General features: G+C 39.0%; 1 protein-coding gene across 1 annotated transcript in view; it reads right to left on the bottom strand.

Annotated features, from left to right (window-relative positions):
- Positions 1-22,033, bottom strand: part of DGKD (diacylglycerol kinase delta) — a 60,434-nt gene that overhangs the window by 30,010 nt on the left and 8,391 nt on the right. Inside the window, exons 2-4 of the mRNA XM_072410121.1 lie at positions 17,354-17,464; positions 11,829-11,909; positions 508-612 (exon numbers count right to left, since the gene is read on the bottom strand). Coding sequence (XP_072266222.1) covers positions 508-612; positions 11,829-11,909; positions 17,354-17,464 — 297 coding nt within the window. The remainder of the gene's footprint in view (positions 1-507; positions 613-11,828; positions 11,910-17,353; positions 17,465-22,033) is intronic.

Raw genomic sequence — 22,033 nt, forward strand, 5'->3', positions numbered from 1 at the left:
GAGAAAATAAACATAAAAAGACACATATAAAGCTGTAGATCGTGCAGGTAAAGAAATGTGCACACGCAGGCACAGCAGGTCCGATCACTGCCTAGAGCAGTCCTGCCTATCAGGGATTGTTATGCAAATGACAGGAGAAGTAACACTACCCTAAACTTAGAAGGCAAAACTATTTCCTGGTCGTTCATCTACGTTGAAAGTGCAGAACAAACTAACAAATATCTTACATAACTTCCACTTATACCAAATCTGATAGAGAAGTTACAAAGTAATGCCCTGAACAAACAAAAGAAAGCATAATGTACAACTTCCTAATACAGGGAAATACTGCTCAGTCAGTTTATCTATAGAGCCCCAACCCCTCTCATTCTACAATAATGAATACAATGTGATTTATCCCTCCCAGGTCAATGACCCAGTGTCATCTGTAATCTTTTTTCTTGTAGCAAACACAAACATTTACTAACCCAACCAGATTTTTATCACTGGCTATAATCAGGTTACTACCTCAAATAGCTCACGGTTCTGTGCAGACTTGAGGGCCGCCATCCATTCCTCCATGTCCTTCCTATTATCCGCACTAAGTATCAGTTTGCGAAAGGGAGTGAACACCTGCAAAGATGTGGGAGTAAAGTATATTTAGGTGAAAATGAACAGGTTAAGATAAGCAAAAAAAAAAACACAAACAAGCACAATGGGGAACAACTGTATGAGAGCAATTTAATCAGAAAGAGCTGTTTGCAAAAGGCATGGAATCCTAAAGTGCATGGTAGAACAGGAAAGACAAATAAGGGCTTGCCTATAACCCTACAAAGCAAGAAAGAATTCACAATCTTACATGTAGCACACTAGAAAATTCAATGACAAGACTAGCAGAGGGCATCACAACTAAAAAAATAAAATGTATGTACAGTCAGACTGCCCTGAGCCTTTAGGGCCATTTCTGAGTTGCGGCTGACTGGAGCATTCCACTCTAGTCCCAGTTGAATGGGAGCAATTAGAAAACATTCTGTGTACATGTTGTTAATATTATTACAGGGTATTTATATAGCGCCAACATATTACGCAGCGCATTACCATAGTCCATAGTCATATTACTAACTGTCCCTCAAAGAGGCTCACAATACAGTCTTTTTTTTTTCACCAAGATTCGAACCTGGGACCTAGCACTGCAAGGGCCAAAGGGCTAACCACTGAGCCACTGTGCTGCCCTACATGTTCAAATGCAGCTGCAGTGGATGCAGTGCAGTTCTAAGAAGCAAGAAGTTGCTTCTGGATATGTGGTTGTTTTTCCTCCACTGGAAGAGGAACTGCAATCAACCACATACATGTCAAAGCGGTTGTCAAATGCTGTTGTCATTTTTTTTTTCACCTAACTACATGTTTTTGGAATGTGGGAGGAAATCGGAGTACCTAGAGGAAACCCACGCAAGCATGGGAAGAACCTGTAAAACTCCATGAAGATAGTCCTGGCCAAGATTCGAACCTGGGACCTAGCACTGCAAGGGCCAAAGGGCTAACCACTGAGCCACCATGCTGCCCAACATGTTCAAATGCAGCTGCAGTGTATGCGGTGCAGTTCCAACAGGAACTGCAATCAACCACATGTCAAAGCGGTTGTCAAATGCTGTGGTCAGCACTGCAACACTGCACAGTATTTGGGGTGCCCGGAAGCAGCAAACTGCACAGCTTTTGACTGCATGTCTGAAAGGGGCCCAAGTATTGTAAGAAAAGAAATCAATTATTAAAATCCTTGGGAAACAATTATGAAAATATTGAACAATCCTGAGCTGTTGCATATTAGATCTTATATTTAGACAGGGGGCCGGCCCTTAGTACTATTCTAAGGATAAATAACCTCAGTATTGGGTTAGTATTATAATATGTAATAATGTAATATCAATGACCATAGTTAAGAGAAAAGGTTCTCTACATTGCTAATCAAGTGAATAAATGAAAGAAAATGCAATTTCAAAACTTGTACACTTCTCTTAGAGTTTTTTTTCTCCTATTGGAGCACTATGGCTGATCATATGATTACAGAAGGCAGACCCCTCACTGGTCAATTTTCCTGCTGATTTGAGGCAGTTCAACACTTTTTCTGACATTTGCTAAATCCATGGAATGCATATTAAAGTTTATGTTAACCCAACAATAGGTTTCTCTTGATATTTGGTAGTATATCACTGGAAAAATTTTCGTATATCCTTTTAATAGTAATTAAAAAAAAAAAGCACATAATGTTGCAGAGATCTGAGAGTGGTAGATGGTGGACAGGGCTGACAACGCTGAGTCAACAAAAATGCTATGTGTTGTTGGCAAACAACAATGCTTAAAGTGGAACTAAAGTCAGGCAGGTCTCATTATTGAAAAAGGGGCAGGTGATGATTTGTCAAACCTGCACTGTCAAAGAAGCGGAGCATGCAGAGCTCAGTGGTGATTGCCAGGAAAACCTTGCAATCCTGGCTTCTATTGCATGTGCTGGGAATTAATGAACTCCATGTGCATGCATAGGAGTTAAGTAATCCCGGCACCACCAATCAAGATGGCTGAAGATAATAAGGAGGAGGAAGAAGAGGCGGCGGCGTCCTGCAATGGAACAGATATAGGCGAGTAATTCGGGTTTAGTTCCACTTTAAGTGCTTAGTGAATTTCTGGCAGATAAACATGAATATGTTTAGGAGGATAAAACATGGGAAAATGTGTAAGAATTTAAATAACATACACTTTTCTGAAGAGAATATTTTTCTGCAACCGTTGACTTATACCTTAACAAAGTTATAGTATATTACTATATTTTATAGTATATTTAAAGCCAATTTTTTAGGATTAATTCTGGCATCTATTCTGATGACAACTATCTAAGGGGGAAATTGTGTTTCACCTAGTTCAATACATACACAGTAAATGTAAATGCACTAAAATCTAATACCGGTGTTCTCTCCAACCGGCACGTTTCAGCAGCCCCATGGCTGTTTTTGGGTGGTTGCTGAAGAGTTGGGTCACAAGCACAGGGGGCTGCCACCCTCCTACAATTTCTTCCCACCCAGCTTAAAAAAAAATTCTGGGTTGAGCACTGTAATAGATTTCTTTATTTTTATCTATTATTATTTTAAAATTCACTTTAACCTTTATTGAAATATCCAGCTTTTATTATTAAATACCTAGTATTCTGCCATGAAGGTCCTTACTCAGGAACCTCTTGTTGGAGAAACAACACTCTCCCAATCGCTGTCCTGCATTGTCACCCTGTCCTTTAAGTTTCTAGTGTAGACTAGAAGGGGCCATGTAAATCGTTGTAAGCATCAGGAAGCCAGAAACAACCCCCACCACACCAAAACAGCAAGCACCATTGCAAGTGCATGATGACAGGCAGTCATTGCAAAAAAAAAAAAAAAAGTCTGTGGGATATCAGAGGCATCAAGACACAAAAAATATAAATAATAGTGTTTTCAATAACTAAAAAAGGAAATTATTTATGATATACAGTGCTTTACTTTACTTTGGTTTGCATCTACAATTCAACTACACAAAAGTAAAAAAAGATAATTCACAGAGGAAACCATAACCGTAAAGAAAAACCGCGGAATTATAAATACATGAAAAGAGAGCCAGCTTCTTTTATTCAGACAGAACAAACACTGCTTCTCTAAACACAGAGCAGAGTGCAGAGCTAAAAATAAAAGAAAAAACCACACAGTATTTACAAGAAGCATTTCCTAATCCCTGACTGACACCATGGGAACATTGTGCATTATAAGGAGTTGTATCCCCGCAGCTGTCATTCCAGAAAATAAAAGTTTTGAATAAATGCAGAATTGTTCTACTCTTTTGTACATCTGTAAAGGCATGATCGCATAGCATTTATGTATGCAACTCAGAAAAAGTAATAGGGCCATGAGACGTAATAATTTCCTTTGCTGTAAATTCACCCGTCAGTAATCTGAATGTACTGAATAGGCTCCTGCATTGCTGTGTAGGCACCAAGAGTGGCAATTAATGGCCCGCTGTCATTTGTAGAGTTTGACACTTCCTCGTAGTGGTGACTACTGGCTCTGCTACCACCTGCAAGCTGCATACTATAGAAGAATAAGTTAAGAAATAAACAATTAGTTCCCCATACATTATGAGTATTCCCTGTGAATCTCAAAGAAGGTTATGACATAAAGCCTAGGAAGAACCTGGCAAATTCACAGTCCTGCATTTGTGAGGTTGTTTCCGTCATTTTTAAGAAAACTGTTATAAATTCAGCAATTTTAGCTTTAGTTATATATTTAGCAATTCAGAAACTCTTCATTTTAAAAAATTGTTATTTTGAAATAGACAAAATTTGTCATAATCACAGCAATGTGTTTTTTACATCTATATTTGCATTTCAGTGAAGTTTGGACTGTTTCTGCTTTCTTCTGAATGGCTACCTAGAATATTCTTTACTGCAAGGTTTTTTAAACCTACTGGACTATGAGAAAATAATAAAATAAAAAACTCTCAAAAAAATGAATGCAGAGAGGACCAAGGAGGAATACCAATAAAACAAGCATACCAAGTTCCCAACAGCTTGGTGGAGGAAATAGGAAAATTCCAGAAAGTAAAGTTTGTTTATATGTGCCTACCTATTATTTGCATTAGACAAATACAACTGACTATGATGAACATACACTTACAGAGTTCTTTAAGCCCCCTAGAGCTCTAATGCTCTCCGTATTTCCATGCAAAAAAGCAATTATATTTTTTGCATGGAAATTTATTTTTCATTGTAGTCTTTAATTCTTAGGCATAATTTAATAATAAACTTCGAAAAAATTGTGAAACGTAATATAACTGTACAGTAGCATGTATAATATAAATATATATATATATATTTTTTTTTTTTTTTTTATTTATTATATGAAGATTTCTCTATTTTGTATTAAATCCAAAACAAAATCATTTTAATTTCACGCCGATCCTCCCACCCGCACCGACCCATGCACCAACGTCACTGAGAAACCCCGGAGATCCTCTCCGCAATTCGCAGCTGAAGTTCGAAGAGGAAGGACATGTCCCCAGGACCTACGCAGACCAGCAGGACAAGGGGGGATGCCGACGGAGAAACGTAAGTGGAATTTTTTTTTAAGGTTTAAGTGAACCCGAGTGTGACTCAGGATTACCGACAAAATCCACACCGAGTCAAACTTGGGATTACCGTTAGGGGGGGTTAATAGTTTTCAAATTATAACATAAAGCTCACAACTTGGGGTGAACTGCCCCTTAAGAGATAGAAGGCTATTGTTAGGAGACAATTATCTGGCTGGCGATCCCGTGCTGTAGGCAGACACAGGACAAAGCACCTTGCTTATTCTCTTCATCAACATCACTTGCAGCAGCAGTGAAGATTAGGCAAATAGATGTCAGTACTCTGCCCTGCAGCCTTTGGCATCCCTGGCTTTCTTTTGGAGGTGAATGGTCCCTCTGCATCCACTGCTCGGAGACTTTGAATTTAAAAGGGATTGTGCTGAGACCAGTTGCCGATTTCGGTCCTGTGCTGCCCTTGGCTGCTGGGGCTTTATAGCCTCTCTTCTCCCACTGATCTATGTGTCTCCATTTAGCTGAGCTAATCTGTGTTGGAATGTTTCTCTTGTTATTTCCTGTTGCTTACCTTTGCCAGTTTCTGACCATCAATTATATGCAGCCCAGACCGACTGTGCCCGTGACTCTGACTCTGCTTGTGCCTACAGAGGCTTGCTATAGGCGAAGACTGCGGTCTAGTTAGGACGGGTGCTGATCGTGGCTTAGAGCTAAATTTTTTATTCTTTTTTGAAAGAGATGGACGATGAGAGAGATGGATGGATGAGAATCCATCAACATGATTACAGACCTTAAAGTTTGCAGTGTCTAAAATAAACCAACTTTTTCAATTACAAACACACACATACACCTGCTTTCATTCTGTTCATCGAATATTTGATCAATCATCTTTGATGAAAGAAGTTCTTACCTGAAGTTTTTAGTAAGTGCATTACTACCCAGAAAAGAACACAAAAAAGCACACCGCACATTTGTATATTAGAGCGCTATGCTTCAGCACTCACTTGGGACACCACAGGATTTTCACTGTGGCCTATATATCATTAGTGGCAAAGAAAATACAAGCACCAGGGTGGAGTAATAGCATGGTATCGAAATAATAACGGTATTTGCTCTCCTTTTTACCTGACCTCCTACAGTATCCATGTTAAAAAAACATGTGGTTCAGTGATTTAATCTTACTCTGCAGAGGTTCTAGGATCACTCAAATAGTAGGAAGTGTAATGTTATTTTTTAGAAGAAATTACAGACAAAAGAAAGTTATTAGAAAACTGAATTTCTTTACCATAGCAAATCCTTAAAAATTTTTAGTATAGTCCCCAAGGGCCAGAATCCACATACATTTTAGGTACTTCTTTAACAGACTGCAGGTATTTTGCAGGGGTGAGCTGCAAAGATTCATTAAATTGACTGTTTACATGAAAGTCATGGCCTGTTTGGTGCCCTTCAGAACTGGAATTGGATAGCCCAGGTGCAGACTAAATATTTTAGTTTCAGACCCTGGACTATGTATTTGCTGCTTTATTGTTATGAAACGGGAATAAAATAAACTAGTGTTTAGCGATTTCAACAGCGCCAAATTTGAACAGTTTAAACAGGAATTTTTTTTTTTTTAACAATCTATTGCTGGTTCCTCAATTAGCCTAACTGGTACATGCTCTTAATATCTCTTGTCTGGACTACTGTAACCTCCTCCTCTCTGGTATTCCACTAACCCGACTCTCTCCTTTACAAATTTATATGAATGCTGCAGCCAGACTCATCCATCCTTCCCTCCGCTCCTCTTCTGCAACCCTTTGTAGTTCTCTTCTTCTTCCCACTTACCTTTCTGACCTGATAGAAAAATACTGCCCCAGCCGTTCTCTTCTCTCCTCCAATGACCTAATAATGACTTTGTCACTCATAACCTCATCACACGCACAGCTCCAAGACTTTTCTAGAGCTGCCCCCACTCTCTGGAATGGTCTCTTCCTCTGCTTTCTTTTTCCTTTCTGCTCATTTAAAAAAGCACTCAAAACCAATTTTCTTTAAATTTGCCACCTTCTTCTGTCTCCTAAACCCTCACTACTTCCCATATCTCCCTTCCAATTGTGTTTCTTACCCCACGGCGTAGATTATAAACTCAGGATCCTCTCCTCCTCCTGTGTCACTGTTTGCGTCTATCATTTGCAACCCCTATTTAATGTACAGCACTGCGCAATATGTTGGTGCTATAAAAATCCTGTCTATTAATAATAATAGTATCTATATTGATTTGTTACACCTTCTTCTTGAACCAGGTTCTAATTGCTCTTTATCATACTGACAAATCTAAGAATGTATTTATTGTATTTCACTGATGGCAGTACAAAAAGAAAATCTGCCAAGAAATTCACATTCCCACATCTATAGCTCTGTAACAATAAATCTCATTCATTATAAAGATGATTATCAGTTAAGTGAAATTAAGGGTTACATGTCACAGCTCTGCATCTAGCACAACGGTTAAAGACACAAGCATGCAGAGAATGTCTCTTCATCTAAGGGTTGTGCTATTAACCCACTTCCTGACCTATCTTGCAATGCTCTATCAACCATATATGCCAATTCGTACAGAAGGTGTGGACTGGAAAACAAACCACAGTAATAAAACCACTCCTTCTTTGAGAAGACTTTTCTGCCACGGTTCAGCCGACAAAAACCGCAGAGGCTAAATATAAATCTGCATTTAGAACAACAGCATAAAATTTATACTATTACCTCAAAAAAGTATTAAAAAGAAAACTGCAGTGGGTTAACAGAAATAACCTATACAAATACTTTGAATCACATGCACGTGAAAATTTTTGTTGGAATGTAAAAGTTGCACTGACATACATAACACATATTACAAGAAAAAAGAAAGGGTCAGAGTTCTCAATAACATTAGTGGCAGTCTCTTTTGTATGTAAAATTCAAAATACAATCCATTCTTTTTCATTTAAAGACTTTTTATGAATACAAACCGTCATGTAAGCCAGTAGGAGGTCTTTCAAGATGGACTTTAGAACAGAAGGCGTTTCTTTATTATTTCAAGTATTTATAAAGGCCCGACAAATCACACGGCACTTTACAGAGCATACAGATCTAGTCATACCAGTTCTTTCATAACAAGAAGGAAGCAATAAATAAACAAAACTATGTAAACTAGAAATGTCTCCTGGACCAAGCGACACGCCATGTGTCAATATTGTGGTACCATCTTCCATGAATTATTTAGGGTTAACTTTTCTGAGAGCTGAGAGGCACTGGCAAGTTAATGTCATTAAAGGTCCATGATGGTAGCTCAGTGGGTAGCACACTGGCCTTTGCAGCACTGAGTCCCAGGTTCGAATCTCAGACAGGACACTATCTGCATGGAGTTTGCAGGTTCTCCCTGAGTTTGCATGCGTTTCCTCCAGGTACTCTGGTTTCCTCCCACATTCCAAAAACATACAGTTAGGCTAATTGGCTTCCCCCTAAAATTGACTCTGGTATGACTAGAGAGAGTCAATTAGACTGTGAGCCCCTTTGAGGGACAGGTGACATGACTATGGATTTTGTACAGCGCTTCATAATATGTTGGCACTATATAAATACTGCGTAATATAATATTTAAAGTTGCATAGGAGAGAAAACGGTCACTCCTAGGTCTCCTTTAGGCTTAAAGAATGCACAAAATTCACGAGTATGCAAACAACTACAGCCTCTGGGCAATATTTTTCAACAAGAAAAGTAAGTGCCACCCTTGTATTGGTCAAGGGACGTGAAAGAGATTAGCATAGGTACAGGTATGTCTATTGTATGTATGTATTTATATAGCGCCAACATATTACGCATCGCTGTACAAAGTGCATAGTCATGTGACTAACTGTCCCTCAAAGGGGCTCACAATCTAATGTCTCTACCATAGTCATATGTTATTAACAGTCTAAGGTCAATTTTTTATTTCTTTTTTAGGGGCAAGCCAATTAACCCACAAAAACACAGGGAGAACCTGGAAACTCAATGCAGATAGTGTCCTGGCTGAGATTCAAACCTGGGACCCAGAGCTGCAAAGGCCAAAGTGCTGTGCAAGAGAAAAGGTAAGTGGGTGGACAATTTAACCACTGACAAAATATGAGGGTATGACAGACAAAATTCCGTTTGACACAGGTGACGGATGTTGTCTATGTAAATAAAGTGCAAATTGCACCTGTTCCTAGAACCTGCTGCTCAAGTTATCCCTTTCATCCAACGTTTTCACATCCTGGTGTTACAGCTGGCAGGCAAAAACACACTTGGCAAATCCGTGATTGTACTCCTTTCATCCCTCTAAATATCATCTACATATTGTAAATTCTGTTATATTACAAAATTTACACTTTTTTTAAACCTATTTTACCATATTAAGATTTCATGCCATGTATTGTTATTGCTGGCTGGACTTTGTTGCCGTTCTCTGAATTTTGACAGAGAAGAGTGTTTACTTTTGTGTAAGTGATATGCAAGGTGCAGCAAAGACATTTATTATATAATGATTAAAAAAATAATGCATATATTTTGGAGTGTTTACAATCCATATTAATGAGTTGGCTAACTGCATGTCAATGCATGATAAAGAAGCATGCAGGAATTATATTTAAAAATGCCATAGTGTTGCACACAAGCAATATTGTGAAAAAGTATGTACTCTAAGAAAGTATTGACTTTTCCATTATATTTAAACAGGTGAGAGATATTTATTAAAGTGGTGCCCACAGGCAAAGGTGAGATACATAAACACACAATAAAAACACAAAGAAAATGTATTGACTAAATATAGGTCATTGGAAAAACATACCAGCTCCATAGGCTGGTTTTGTCCCCCTTGGCAAAAACTTTAGGTATTTTGTATATCTTCTTACCAGTGTCTGACATTGGCTTATTGACATTTTTGAACTCTCCCCTAATGCACATATTTCTTTAGTTTTGCTAGTGTGCTTCAGATCATTGTGTTGAATGATCCATTTCCACTTCTATCTTTTAGACAAAGTCATAATATTCTCACACTGATAAAATGCAGAATTTATAGTTGGCGTGATAACTGCAAGCTTCCCACACCCTAAAGCAGCAAAGCAACCCAAAACCATAACATTTACAGTTACAGTGGGGTTATTCTCTTGAAATGCCGTCTTTAGTTTTTGTCAGCTATGTCTACTGTTACTGTGGACAAACAACACTACCTTTGATTCATCAATCCACGGCACATTGTTTCAGAAGTCTTTGCTTTTTTTTTTTATTCCAAATTGTAGCCTTGCCCTATTGTTCTTTTTTGATATCAAAGGTTTTCTTTTCCCACACTTTCAGGCAGTTTTATAATTTGCAGATGTTTGCACACTGACACCAACTGTTGCAAGGGATATCTTCAGATATAATTTTGGGGTTCTGGGAGACTTATTTTACTATCAAACAGCCAGCTATTAGTTGGTCAGTCTTGCACAAATTGGCAGTCATGTGAAATCTACGCCACACAACAAAATGAACCAGTACAGGTAGTACCGGAGTTAAGGACATCCGACATACGGACGACTCCTAGATACAAACTGGGCTTCCGTGCAGGACAGAGGCTTGATGGGGGAGGGGGTGGTTCGCATGACTTGCAGAAGAAGTCTTTTGTTATTCTGCAAGCTCTTGTAACTCTTTAATGACGGAGACAAACTTTGCAGTTGTTTCTTTTTGCATACCAAAGCACAGCTTGCTCCAGAAGTTAATAAATATCTAGGCTCCATTAAGTTTTTTTTTTAAACTTTGTTTGTGAATAACTCAAAGTAAGGATTTTATACAGTAACTGACAACTCTATATGTCTTAATTGCATTCAATAAAATAACGTACCTGTTCCGACTTACATACAAATTCAACTTCAGATCACACCTACATTCCCTATCTTGTATGTAACCCAGGGACTACCCCTATATACTATATATTACTATATACTACTATAGATCACTTTAATGCAGAAAAACAGAACTGTAACCTACCATTTAAGACAAAAAGCATTACAAAATTTAAAAAAACAACACAAGTTGTGCCCAAAAATGCAAGTAGGGGACAAAAACTAGTCACCAGTATTGCTTGATTTTTCCCATCACTATGTTTGTGTGTGGAGGTGACCATCTTAGTATAGCTGAGGCATTTGGTTTCTCATTTCAAAGCCTCCAGCTTCAGAATCTTGAGAAGCACAACAAGGGCCCCACAAAATTTCACTCCAAAACTCCTAAGACTAACAAAAACAGAAGACCCTCAATCTCACAGTGCAGATATATAGCTCGGAGGCTGAAAGCACAGGAGTACCCGAACACCTACTAGGAAGTGCAACGCTATTTCTAAGGGGGAATTTCAGACAATGGGGCACATTATTCAGTGTATTGCTTAAGCACAGCTAACATTTCTAGACTATCTATACCAGCACACATTCACTTTAGAACAGCATGGTTTATAGTCCTGAGTAGAATTTTTTAACATGGTCAGGAATTTTACTGCTTCTCCTGGTAGGCTAGCAATGTCAACAGCATCCACTTTTTTCCATCCACTGGAATGACATTAGCCTGACAACTTTGATCCTATATCAATGCCTACTAAATGTCTTTATTCTAAATTATTTAGAAATAAATTTAATTAAAATTATTAGTATTTAAATTCAGCTTTCGGGGCCAATCACCAGGCAGAAAGAACTGAAGGTTAGTGACAAACATATGTTCACTTATCACACGGGCACAAAGTGTGGGGTTCTATAGATACGTACTGTGAAACTGTTGTTTAGGTTCTTGGTGCTTGACTCGGCAACACTTGCGTCTGTTATGTCAACCTCTTCAAATATAATAGACTGCAAAAACATAAGACAAGAGTTACAGAAATGGTACAAAAATTACAGTGTGACCTAAAAAAACAAAGCCTAAAATCTAGAAATTATTTGAAAGAAAGCATCAATTGTAATAATAGAAGACCACTGAGAAGTTGCTATACTGTACACTAAATGTAGCTAAGGTCACATGAATGCCATAAACCCAAGCATAATGTCCATAATATTCATTATCAACGGAGCTATGCAACATAAATATGAAACCCAAGCCTGAAAACAATGGTAATTAAAGACCGGGGCAATTCTTTTTTGTGGTTGTATAAATGTAGTACTGCAAAGCCATGGGAGGACATATAGGTTCTTTTTTTTTTTTGTTGCACCAATGGCTTCAAAGGCATCCCTAGCAGAAATGTCAGTAAACACTAATTTAATGACATTTAGTTTTTACGATCACTTAAATTCTAAATGCATGCACTTCAGCAACCACTGAAAATGTGCAAGAGAGGATAGAACGCGCAAGGAAGGAGGGAGGGAGGGGAAAATGGAGCACAAGGGAGGGGGAAAATGGAGCACAAGGGAGGGGGAAAATGGAGCTGGGGGGGGGGGGTGCAAAAATCAAGAAGGCTGGTTTTCTGGTTGTGACAACAGTTGAACATGTTTTTGTAAAATGTGTCGGCATGGACACTTGCAGTCTCTATTAAGAGAGAACATCACTGCTTCACTGGTGACAATGTAGGGACACATTTTATTAGGCAGAAAGAAAAATGCCTGCACAAGGACCTTGTGGAATTTTAGTTGCACAATGAAAAGATAAGAGCAGGCAGAACTTGTATTGCAGAAGGGTCAGGAGATGAGCAGCTCAGTGTAGGTTGCTTGGTTATGCTGGGTATCCCTGCAGACCTGTTGGATGAAATTAAAAGCCCACACATGTTAAATGACCGATTGCAAACCTGCAGTAAAATCCTTTGGTTGTAGTGCAGAATATCAGGGTGGTCTGCTGTTTTAACTGTTCCTTAAGGTGCGTACACACTTCCAATTTTTATCGTTCCAATCGAACGACGAACGATCGATTGGGCAAAAAATCGTTCGTAAAAAAGTAACCAACGACGCCGACGAACGAGGAAAGTCGCTGGAAACGAACGACCGGACCGACGGATCGGATTGGACGACGATCGTTGAACATCGTTCGTGTGTACGGTCGTTCGTTGATCGTCCATGTTCAGAGCATGCGTGATGAACGAACGTCCGTTCACTTTCCTGTCGTGCACATAGTTCCTCTATCGCTCAAACGATCGTATCTATTGTGTGTACAATATCTACGAACGATCGTGTCGTTATCTCTATGTGCAGGATCGGTGCTATACGATCGTTTGTATATATCGTGCATGAACGTTCGTCGTTCGTTTTCCAACGATAATAATTGGAAGTGTGTACGTAGCTTTAGACTTCCAACCTCCTCAGCAAATGCTCACTTACACCTGTCAAAAAAGCTGTTGAATGCTCCCTGGGCTTAGGCAGCGTACACACGTTCAATAATTGTTGTTGGAAAGAATCTTTCAGGAATAAAGACTGAATGCATGCTGTACATACAGTGCCATTCTGCTCTATGGAGAGGGGAGAACGACAGAGTGGCACCCCGCTGCGCTCTACCCTTCACTTCCATTACAATCGTTCGTGAATCCGCCAGGATATCCCTCTGTGGTAAAGACAGTAAAGAGGAATCTAACAGGAAAAAAAATTTATATGCACCTTAAAAGAGAAAGTGTATTGTACTTGCAGTAAGCACAATTTTGAAAAACCATATTGTCATTTTACGTTCCCATTTTACCGGTTATCTCTTGGATATTTGTTACTTTGTATATCTTGGGTATTTTGTTAATTATATTTGGTATATTGTTAGAGATTTTGATTTAGCATATCTAAACTCAAGAACAAACATTCATTATTGCAGTTAACCGAACCTAAGTTCTAATGGCACAGCAGTAACCCTTAGATAGCAGCATTGCCAACCTGTTCAGGGGTTTGTGTCAGGTGGACAAGTAGTAGCGAAGTGACAATTTAAAGTTTAACCCCAGCAAACTCTTTATGAGCAGTTTTTATCATTATCTAGTTTCTATATTGCACAAACCTATTAAACAGCGCTTCACAGCGTCCAAAGTCATGTCACCAAGCTCTCTCAGAGGAGCTCACAATCTAATGTCCCTATCATAGTCATATGTCATTATGACAGTCTAGGGTCATTTTTTGTGGGGGAACCCAATAAATCCAACAGTATGTTTTTTTTTTTTGGAGGATGTGGTGAAAAAGTGAAGTGTTGAGAGGAAACCAATGCAAATACAGGGAGAATATGCAAACTTAATGCAAATAGTGTCCTGGCTGAGATTCAAACCTGGGACTCTAGTGCTGCAATGGCAATTTTTGTTTCTATTTGGGATAAAGATTTACCTATATGAATGAAAGCTGACTATTGTAAGCACGAGAGAGAGGCCAACAAAGGGGGGGAGAGAGAGAGGCCAACAAAGGGGGGGAGAGAGAGAGGCCAACAAAGGAGGGGAAGAGAGAGGCCAACAGAGAGGGGGGAAGAGAGCACCTAACAAAGGGGGGAAGATAGCGCCCAACAGATGGGGGGTGGGTGAGAGCGCCCAACGGAGGGGGGGAGGGGGAGAGCAAGGAGGGTGAGAGAGCAATCAAATAGGGGGAGAGAGCACAATGGAGGGGAGAGCGCACGAGAGGGGAAAGAGAGCGCAAGAGGGGAGGAAAGAGCACAAATGCCCTCGCCTGTTTACAGGGGCAAAGATGGTAGGTCAGAAAAGCAGCCCATACACTAGCATTTTCTAGTACACAGTAATAACTAAAACACCACCCTTCCACCCCATCACATTTTTCTCATGGCAGATTTACTTAAAAACAGATAAATTATGGCAACTGTATTTTGTTCTTGGAAGTTGGGGGAGTAGATAGTAAATTAACCTTTAACTTAACAAATTCTTTTGATAGGGATCTTCTGACTTTTACAGCCAGATATGCTGGTGTATGGTGACATATGGCAAGGATCAGAGCTGTGCAAAGAGTCTTTTCCAAGCTTTAAACAGAAATATACTTTCAGGTGAATCTAGCCCAAATTCATCTGCAATGACAATACATTTAACGTACGCTAAAATTATAAAAAATAGTATTGACCAAAAGGCCAATTTAGCGTGCCATAAGCATACTTTAGAGTACAATAATTGCTATTGCAGTTGGATGAATCAGGGTCATCATTACTTTATGGCAAGTGATAAAAGTGAAGGACCTATCATGCTTGAAGTATTCAGACTGATAAGATAATGTAATCCTAGAGCAATAACCGAGTATTTTCTTGTGATAATTTATATTTTCTAGAATGTTCGTATCCCAGTTATAATTGATGAAGCAAGAAAATGTGTCAAATACAAAAAAAACCAAAACAGACTAAATTATCCATTTTGTTTTGGGATTCTAACCAGAATTTTGGGTGACGTGTATGCTAGTTGTCGGTGTAACATTTTTTTTTCTCCTTTCCCAAGTGAAATGCAATTGTTTTCACTGTGCTTTTACATATTGAGGTGGAATTATACAATTTGCTGGGAAAAGTATGTTGACCCGAAAAACAGGACAGAGTCTGGAAAATTGTAGGAGGATATCATTGTTCCAGAGTATAAAGAAGTTAAGAACTTTTATCAGCTCACCATAGGCTGCGTATTTAAGTAAAGAGCAGAGCAAACAGTACAAATATATGATTTTCATGCATTTTTTTAACTTTTAAAGGTATACATTGGAATGAAAAGGATGTTGCAATTTTGGATTTTTAAGATGATAAACCTGTATTAAGGAGAAAAAAAAAAAAAAAAAAAAAAGATTTGCAGCGTTTTAGCTCAGAGCTGAAGGAGGCTGTAAACTGTATGGCACACGTGCAAACGTCTGCACGATGCATGAACAAGTTCTGTACATACAGCACTATTCTGCTCTATAAGAGAGGAGGGGGAGAACAACGTAGCGGCACCCCACTGCGCTCTTTCCCCCTTCACTACCCTGGTTCGTCATCCATCGTCCATGGATCCGCCCGGAGGGTCGTTCGGACGATGGACGTCAAACGCAGTAAACACGCCAGATTCTCGTCCGATATCAGCCCTGAACCGATTATCGGACGAGAGCCATTTCACGTGTGTACCTTGACTAGCCTATTAGACTTTCCCTGAAATAATATTTTTTACAGTAACTTTAGCAACACACGTCATTCTATTGCACAAAAAATGAGGATTTAGATTCTCCACTTGAGATTTTTGTAGGACTGAAACAGAGAGTAGATAGGCTTCAGGGAAACTTGATCAGGCCTTATGTGTATTTCAGCACCACAATGATTCCAAAATGCACCTAAATTACCAGTGCTTTCCAATCACAAAACAGGCAGTTATAGAGAAGCACTAAAAACTAAAATGTGTCTCCACTAAATTATATATGGCCTGATTTAACTCATGCACAGATATCATACACAGATATTTGCACAATGCTGGAGAATATCTGAATACACTGTCATTCCAGGGTGTTAGCTCTCCCATGTCCAAGGCTATGTTCACACGTGCAATAATTTTCTTTGGAAAGGATCTTTCACAATCCTTTCCAATGACTAACGACTGCACGATGCATGAATGAGTGCGGTACATACAGGTGCTGCTCTATGGAGAGGGAGAATGACGGAGTGGCATCCCGTTTAGCTCTCTCCCCCTTCACTCCCATTACGATTGTCATGCATCATCCGTGGATCTGCCAGGACGGTCGTTTGTACGATGGACAACGAACGCAGTACACCCCCCAGATTCTCATCCGATATCGGTCCCATTGCACGTGTGTACCTAGCCTAAGGGAAGATCTGCCAACCAGTCCTATCCACAGGGCCTGGTAAATTTTAAAGGCACAATAGCTAAACTTTTCCCCACCTTATTTTATACAGAAAAGAGAGACATTCTCAAGAACAAAGACTTTTAGGCATGTTTTTCTTCATTCATGAAATAAATGTGGCTTAGCTTGCATTAGGTTGTGTACACACACACATTAGATTTTTGTTGATGAATGAACGAGTGCTGTACATACAGCGCCATTCTGTTCTTTGGAGAGGGGAAAACAAGTGAGCGGCACCCAGCTGTGCTCTCCTCCCTTCACTTCCATTGTGGTCATTTGTCTTTCACAGATCCGACGTTGGACAGCTGCTGTACACGTCAGATTCTCTTTCGAGATGAGCCCCAAAGCTTGTATTGGACACAAGAATTATCTGACGTGTGTACATAGCCTTAGAGTGGCAAAACAAGCACCAGTATGGCCACAAGGAGGTAATTCTGATGGTCATAGATAGTATGGACAGGTATGCAACCACAAGTATTACTGCTAAACTTGGAGATTGTAAGAAAAAAAGTCAGCAGGCTTTGTAGAGCAAGACACTTTGCTTTTCTGACCTTTGCAGTCTTGGCGTAATAGAGTGTCCTGCCTCGCAGTTTGAAGTAGCGCCTCCTCCATCGCTGAAAGGAGCTTGTCTGCTTGTGTAGGTGTCCCTCTTTTATAATAGCCTTTAAAAAAGACAAGGAGGAAGAAAAAAAGGATTTTGTTAAAACAGTACTACATACTACTATTTATAAGAACTAAATTTTTCAAAAACGTAAGACCTTAGAAACTTGAACACTATACTGTACATATCAGTGCTTGCCATATCACAAAAAAAAAAATAAAAAATGTCATTCTTTTCTGCTTGTAATAGATATAAAAATTACACCGCCACACCAGGAATACAGATTATGATGTGAAATATTTAAAGGTTTACCCTTTTAAATGTCAGACTGTAATCTTTTTCAGCTATCCTTGTTGGACCTGGCTGCTGGCACCCTCGTTCTTTTGCTGACAAAGCACAAACACTGTTTTTAAAATATTCTTAAGGGAACATTTGGAGTTATCTCCTCTTGTCCATCCTATCCAACTGTCCAGAATTCTACAATAAGATTTTGATAATCTTCTAAAATTTGGGAAACTATCCTTTCCAAGTTTCTCCTATTCATCAAGTTTCCTCAACATTTTAAGTAGGGAGATTAAACACCCCTGACCTAAGCGACAACACAATTTGAATTTCAGGATCCCCTGAGAAAGCCACTGTGTGAAACGCTTTAAGAAAAACACATTTCTTGTTTGGTAAAATGTTCTAACAAGCTTTGTACCTATGTGTTTAAAAAAATTGGTTGTGAACTATACACTTGTATACCCAGCATAGTGGAACTCTGTCTAGCTAACCTTGTGTAACCAGTGTCTTTTGTAAAAAAAAAAAAAAAAATCTTGGTTTGTTGCCAAAAAAAAGCTGTCTTTTTCCTCTTTCTTTATTGTCTTTATTATATAGATATTTCTGCTACACCGGGATAACTACTACAGTGTTCTCCCCAGGCCCTTTTAGCTGGGTGCACCACCCGGCTCTTTTCGGTAACCACACGGCTGTGTTTGGGTGGTTACTGAAGAGCTGGGTCTCAATACAGGGTCTGCCACCCACCTACAATTTCTCACCACCCTGCTTAAAAAGATTTTCCTGTTAAACGCTGCCACTTAAATTGGCCTGATAAATCAATAGTGGGCAGCAGTAGCTACTCCACATTTTTTACGATTTTCACCTTTCTTCAAATCTGATTGATATTTGGGATGTTCTTTATTACAGGGGACTGGAAAATGTTGTGCAGCAGTGGAAGCAGCGCTCTACAGCCTTCCTGACTTCATTCCAAAGAGTAATTTCCGAAAAAGAGAGTGGGTAAAGACACTGCAGGGAGCTGAAAACATCGCTCCTTATGCTAGCTCTGTAATAAATGATAAAACCCTCTCCATTCAGGTGGAACCTGTCATCCTGGCTCACCCACTTAACCCTAATCACCCAACATGCCATTTTGCCAACAGGTTTCATTAACATTTACCAAAAAATAATTGCCATGATTCATGTTATCACTATGCTTGTAATTTTAATCTTGTAAAGAATATATTCCCAAGGATTCGTAAATGCTACCTTTAAATGCAGAGCTACAAAGTAATAAAAGTTGATCTTTGTGATAAAGTTACCCTGCTCAAATTGATCACAGACACAAAAATAAAAAAGCCTACCTAAAAGTCCTTTTCATCCACTGTGATCAGCTGATGTCTCAGCCTTGAATCTTCTCTATTCCTAGGTCCTTGTTTGGGTGTCACTGTCTCTGTGATGGGAACAACTCCTAAAAACTGCCTAATGATAGTGGTGGGGGGCTTTCTGAATTGAGATCGGGATGCAGAAGGTATAATATCAGCAAGAGGGGCATCTGCAATATAAAGATAAAGGTAAAGACTACCCAGGAACAAGCAGGGTGGGTTAGAGAGAGCTGGCTACGAGAAGAGGGTATAAAATTGTTTTTGCTTGAAGATGTGCTTTATATCTAAATCTACCTTTTTTACCAGCACATGGATCTCTTTCTATCTCCCTATACCTCCAATAAAGGCCTGATAAAGCTGCGGCTTTTCAGACAGGATAATTGTCTGATCACATCTAAACCTATATTTATCCTTTATTCAGCAGTGTAGCCCTAGCCTAATGATTATCTCTAAATCAAAGAACTTTTTATAGCAAGTCATCCATGCAGAAGGTTGATAAACTCAGGTGACCTTATAGAGATTGCTTTTTTTCTCATAGAATATGCAGAGAGAGGAGTAGCAAGATTTAATTTACAGTTTTACCAAGAGCCTGTGTATATAATGTATACCAATGGCTGCCATCATGTACACATATATTTACAATATAACATTGTACAGAAGATTTATTCCACATTCCTTGCTAGTATAGCTGAAAGGAGGAATGAGATTTTATAAAAGTGACGTAAACATAAATAAGGTATAATAACCTATAAATAACTTTCAATATTACCTACATACCCCCACCCCTTGAAATATCGAGGAATGAGACTTCACCGAGACAAAGTAAAGGTATACAGCTATTCATGATTCAGACAAGAACAAATACTTTTTTTTTTTATAAAAAGACATTCAGTGTTCTAGTACACCTTAATGCATTATATTTACATTATGGACAACATATTCAGATAAAATGAAATCAAAGAACACTACATTCTCCCACTCAAGCCCAACTTTAGTCAGGGTTAAAATCTTCTGTCAGGTTTAAAATGCTGTCTGTGTTCCCACAGAGAAAGTTCTTCTTTCTGTTCTAACAACAGACACCTAAATAGGAAGTAAAAGGAAATTGTTCACACGAGGAGAGAGATGGAAACAAAATCCTGAAAAGGTTTTATCCTTCTTTGCTTTACTAGTAAACGTTTCAGCATAGCTCGTGTCCTCATTGGGGGCATTTCCACTCAATTTGTTATACTTATACTTCATACTTTATACTTCACACCCATCAAATTGAAAAGAAATTAGGAGAATGGACAACTTTTCTATTTTGCCAAAGGGGAAAGAAATCTCCAGTGCAGTGTTTCTCAAGCAGGGTTCTTCCAGAGGATGCTAGGGGTTCTTTGACCAATTTGTGCTGTACATCAAGAAAGCTAAATAGCACGTGTCTCCTCACACCAGGCCACCCCAAGATTTACAGCATGACGTGGCTGGAGGTTATATAAAATATGGGAGTTTTGTGGCCAAGGGCTTCAGAAGAGTTAAATGGCCCAGAGTCAGCCTACCATGCACCAGGGAGACCAGCAGGTTTCAGCTACAAAATATGTGATTCTTGCACATTGTTTTATATATTCGCTTTAAGGATAAGACTGGCAGCTGGAAGTTAAAAGAGAGAGCTTTATGTCAGGAGTAGAGTTAGTTATATCAATACAGGTGTCTGGCTACATGGGGTCAGATTGTAAAAACTTAGCAACATTTAGGAGTGGACTGTATGGGACATTGCATACGGAGGTCAAAACTGTATGAGAGGGACGATGGTTTTGAGAATGATGAATATTGAGAAAGAGCACAATATATTGTAACAGGCAACTTGGAGTTTTTTTATGTTACAGGAGGTAACATGTAGGGGCACCACAGAACAAAGAAGACACCTTCTGGTTTGCAATTTTCAAGATATTATTATTATTATTATTATTATTAAACAGGATTTATATACCCTATTTATTGTACAGCGCTGCGTAATATGTTGGCGCTATATAAATCCTGTTTAATAATATTAATAATAATATAGCGCCAACATATTACGCACAGCTGTAGATTAAATATATTTCCCCTTTTCAACCTATATTTTATAGCAGTCCCCTTCCCTTAATTTAACATCACCCTTCATTATAAGTATCTCATTTTTACCTAATTAGTGTGATCATCTGCTAATGATATCCTTATTGTATTCCTATGAAGATTCCATTAGACAGAGAAAGGAACAAATATAAATACTGTCTAATGCGCCCCCTTCTGGACACCCTGAATTAATACACGCAAAATGTGTTGCGTTAAAGTAAACCTAAAAAAAATAACTAAACTACTTTTAGGCAAATGGCATGAAGGTGTATATCGGGGTGCTAGTAAGGAACTGCGTGTTGATGTATATGGCTTTAATACACACTTAGATGTAAATCAAGTCCAATGATTGAAAAAAAACTTTACAGCTTCCTACCCAGTGCTCAACCCAGATTTTTTTTAAACTGGGTGGGGAAGAAATTTTAGGTGGGTGGCAGACCTTGTATTTTGACCCAGCTCATCAGTAACCACACAAAAACAGTCGGGTGGTTGCTGAAAAGTGCCGGGTGGTGCACCTGGTTAAAAGGGGCTGGGGAGAACACTGCTACCTAAATGCCCAATAGCAATGAACACCTAGCACGTACACAAGTTCTGCCCTAATGCACCTAAGCAGCCAAAACCACTTTGGGTGGGGGTTCTCTTAGATTTTCACAGCTGATGTGGTCATGGCAGGGTGGCTTACTTATCAGGACAATAGGACTTTAGGTGGGAAGAAGCTTTAGGCAGGTGGTGATCCTCTATTGTGATCCAATTTTTCAGTAACCACCTAAAAATTGTCAGGTGGTTACTGAAAAGTGCTAGGTGTTGCGCCTGGCTAAAAGGGGCTGGGGAGAACACTGGATGTGCAAAACTTTAGACCTATGTTACATTACTACTAGATTATTAATATTATTATTATT

Source organism: Pyxicephalus adspersus, chromosome 4, assembly GCF_032062135.1.
Source record: "Pyxicephalus adspersus chromosome 4, UCB_Pads_2.0, whole genome shotgun sequence".
NCBI classification, from domain to species: domain Eukaryota; kingdom Metazoa; phylum Chordata; class Amphibia; order Anura; family Pyxicephalidae; genus Pyxicephalus; species Pyxicephalus adspersus.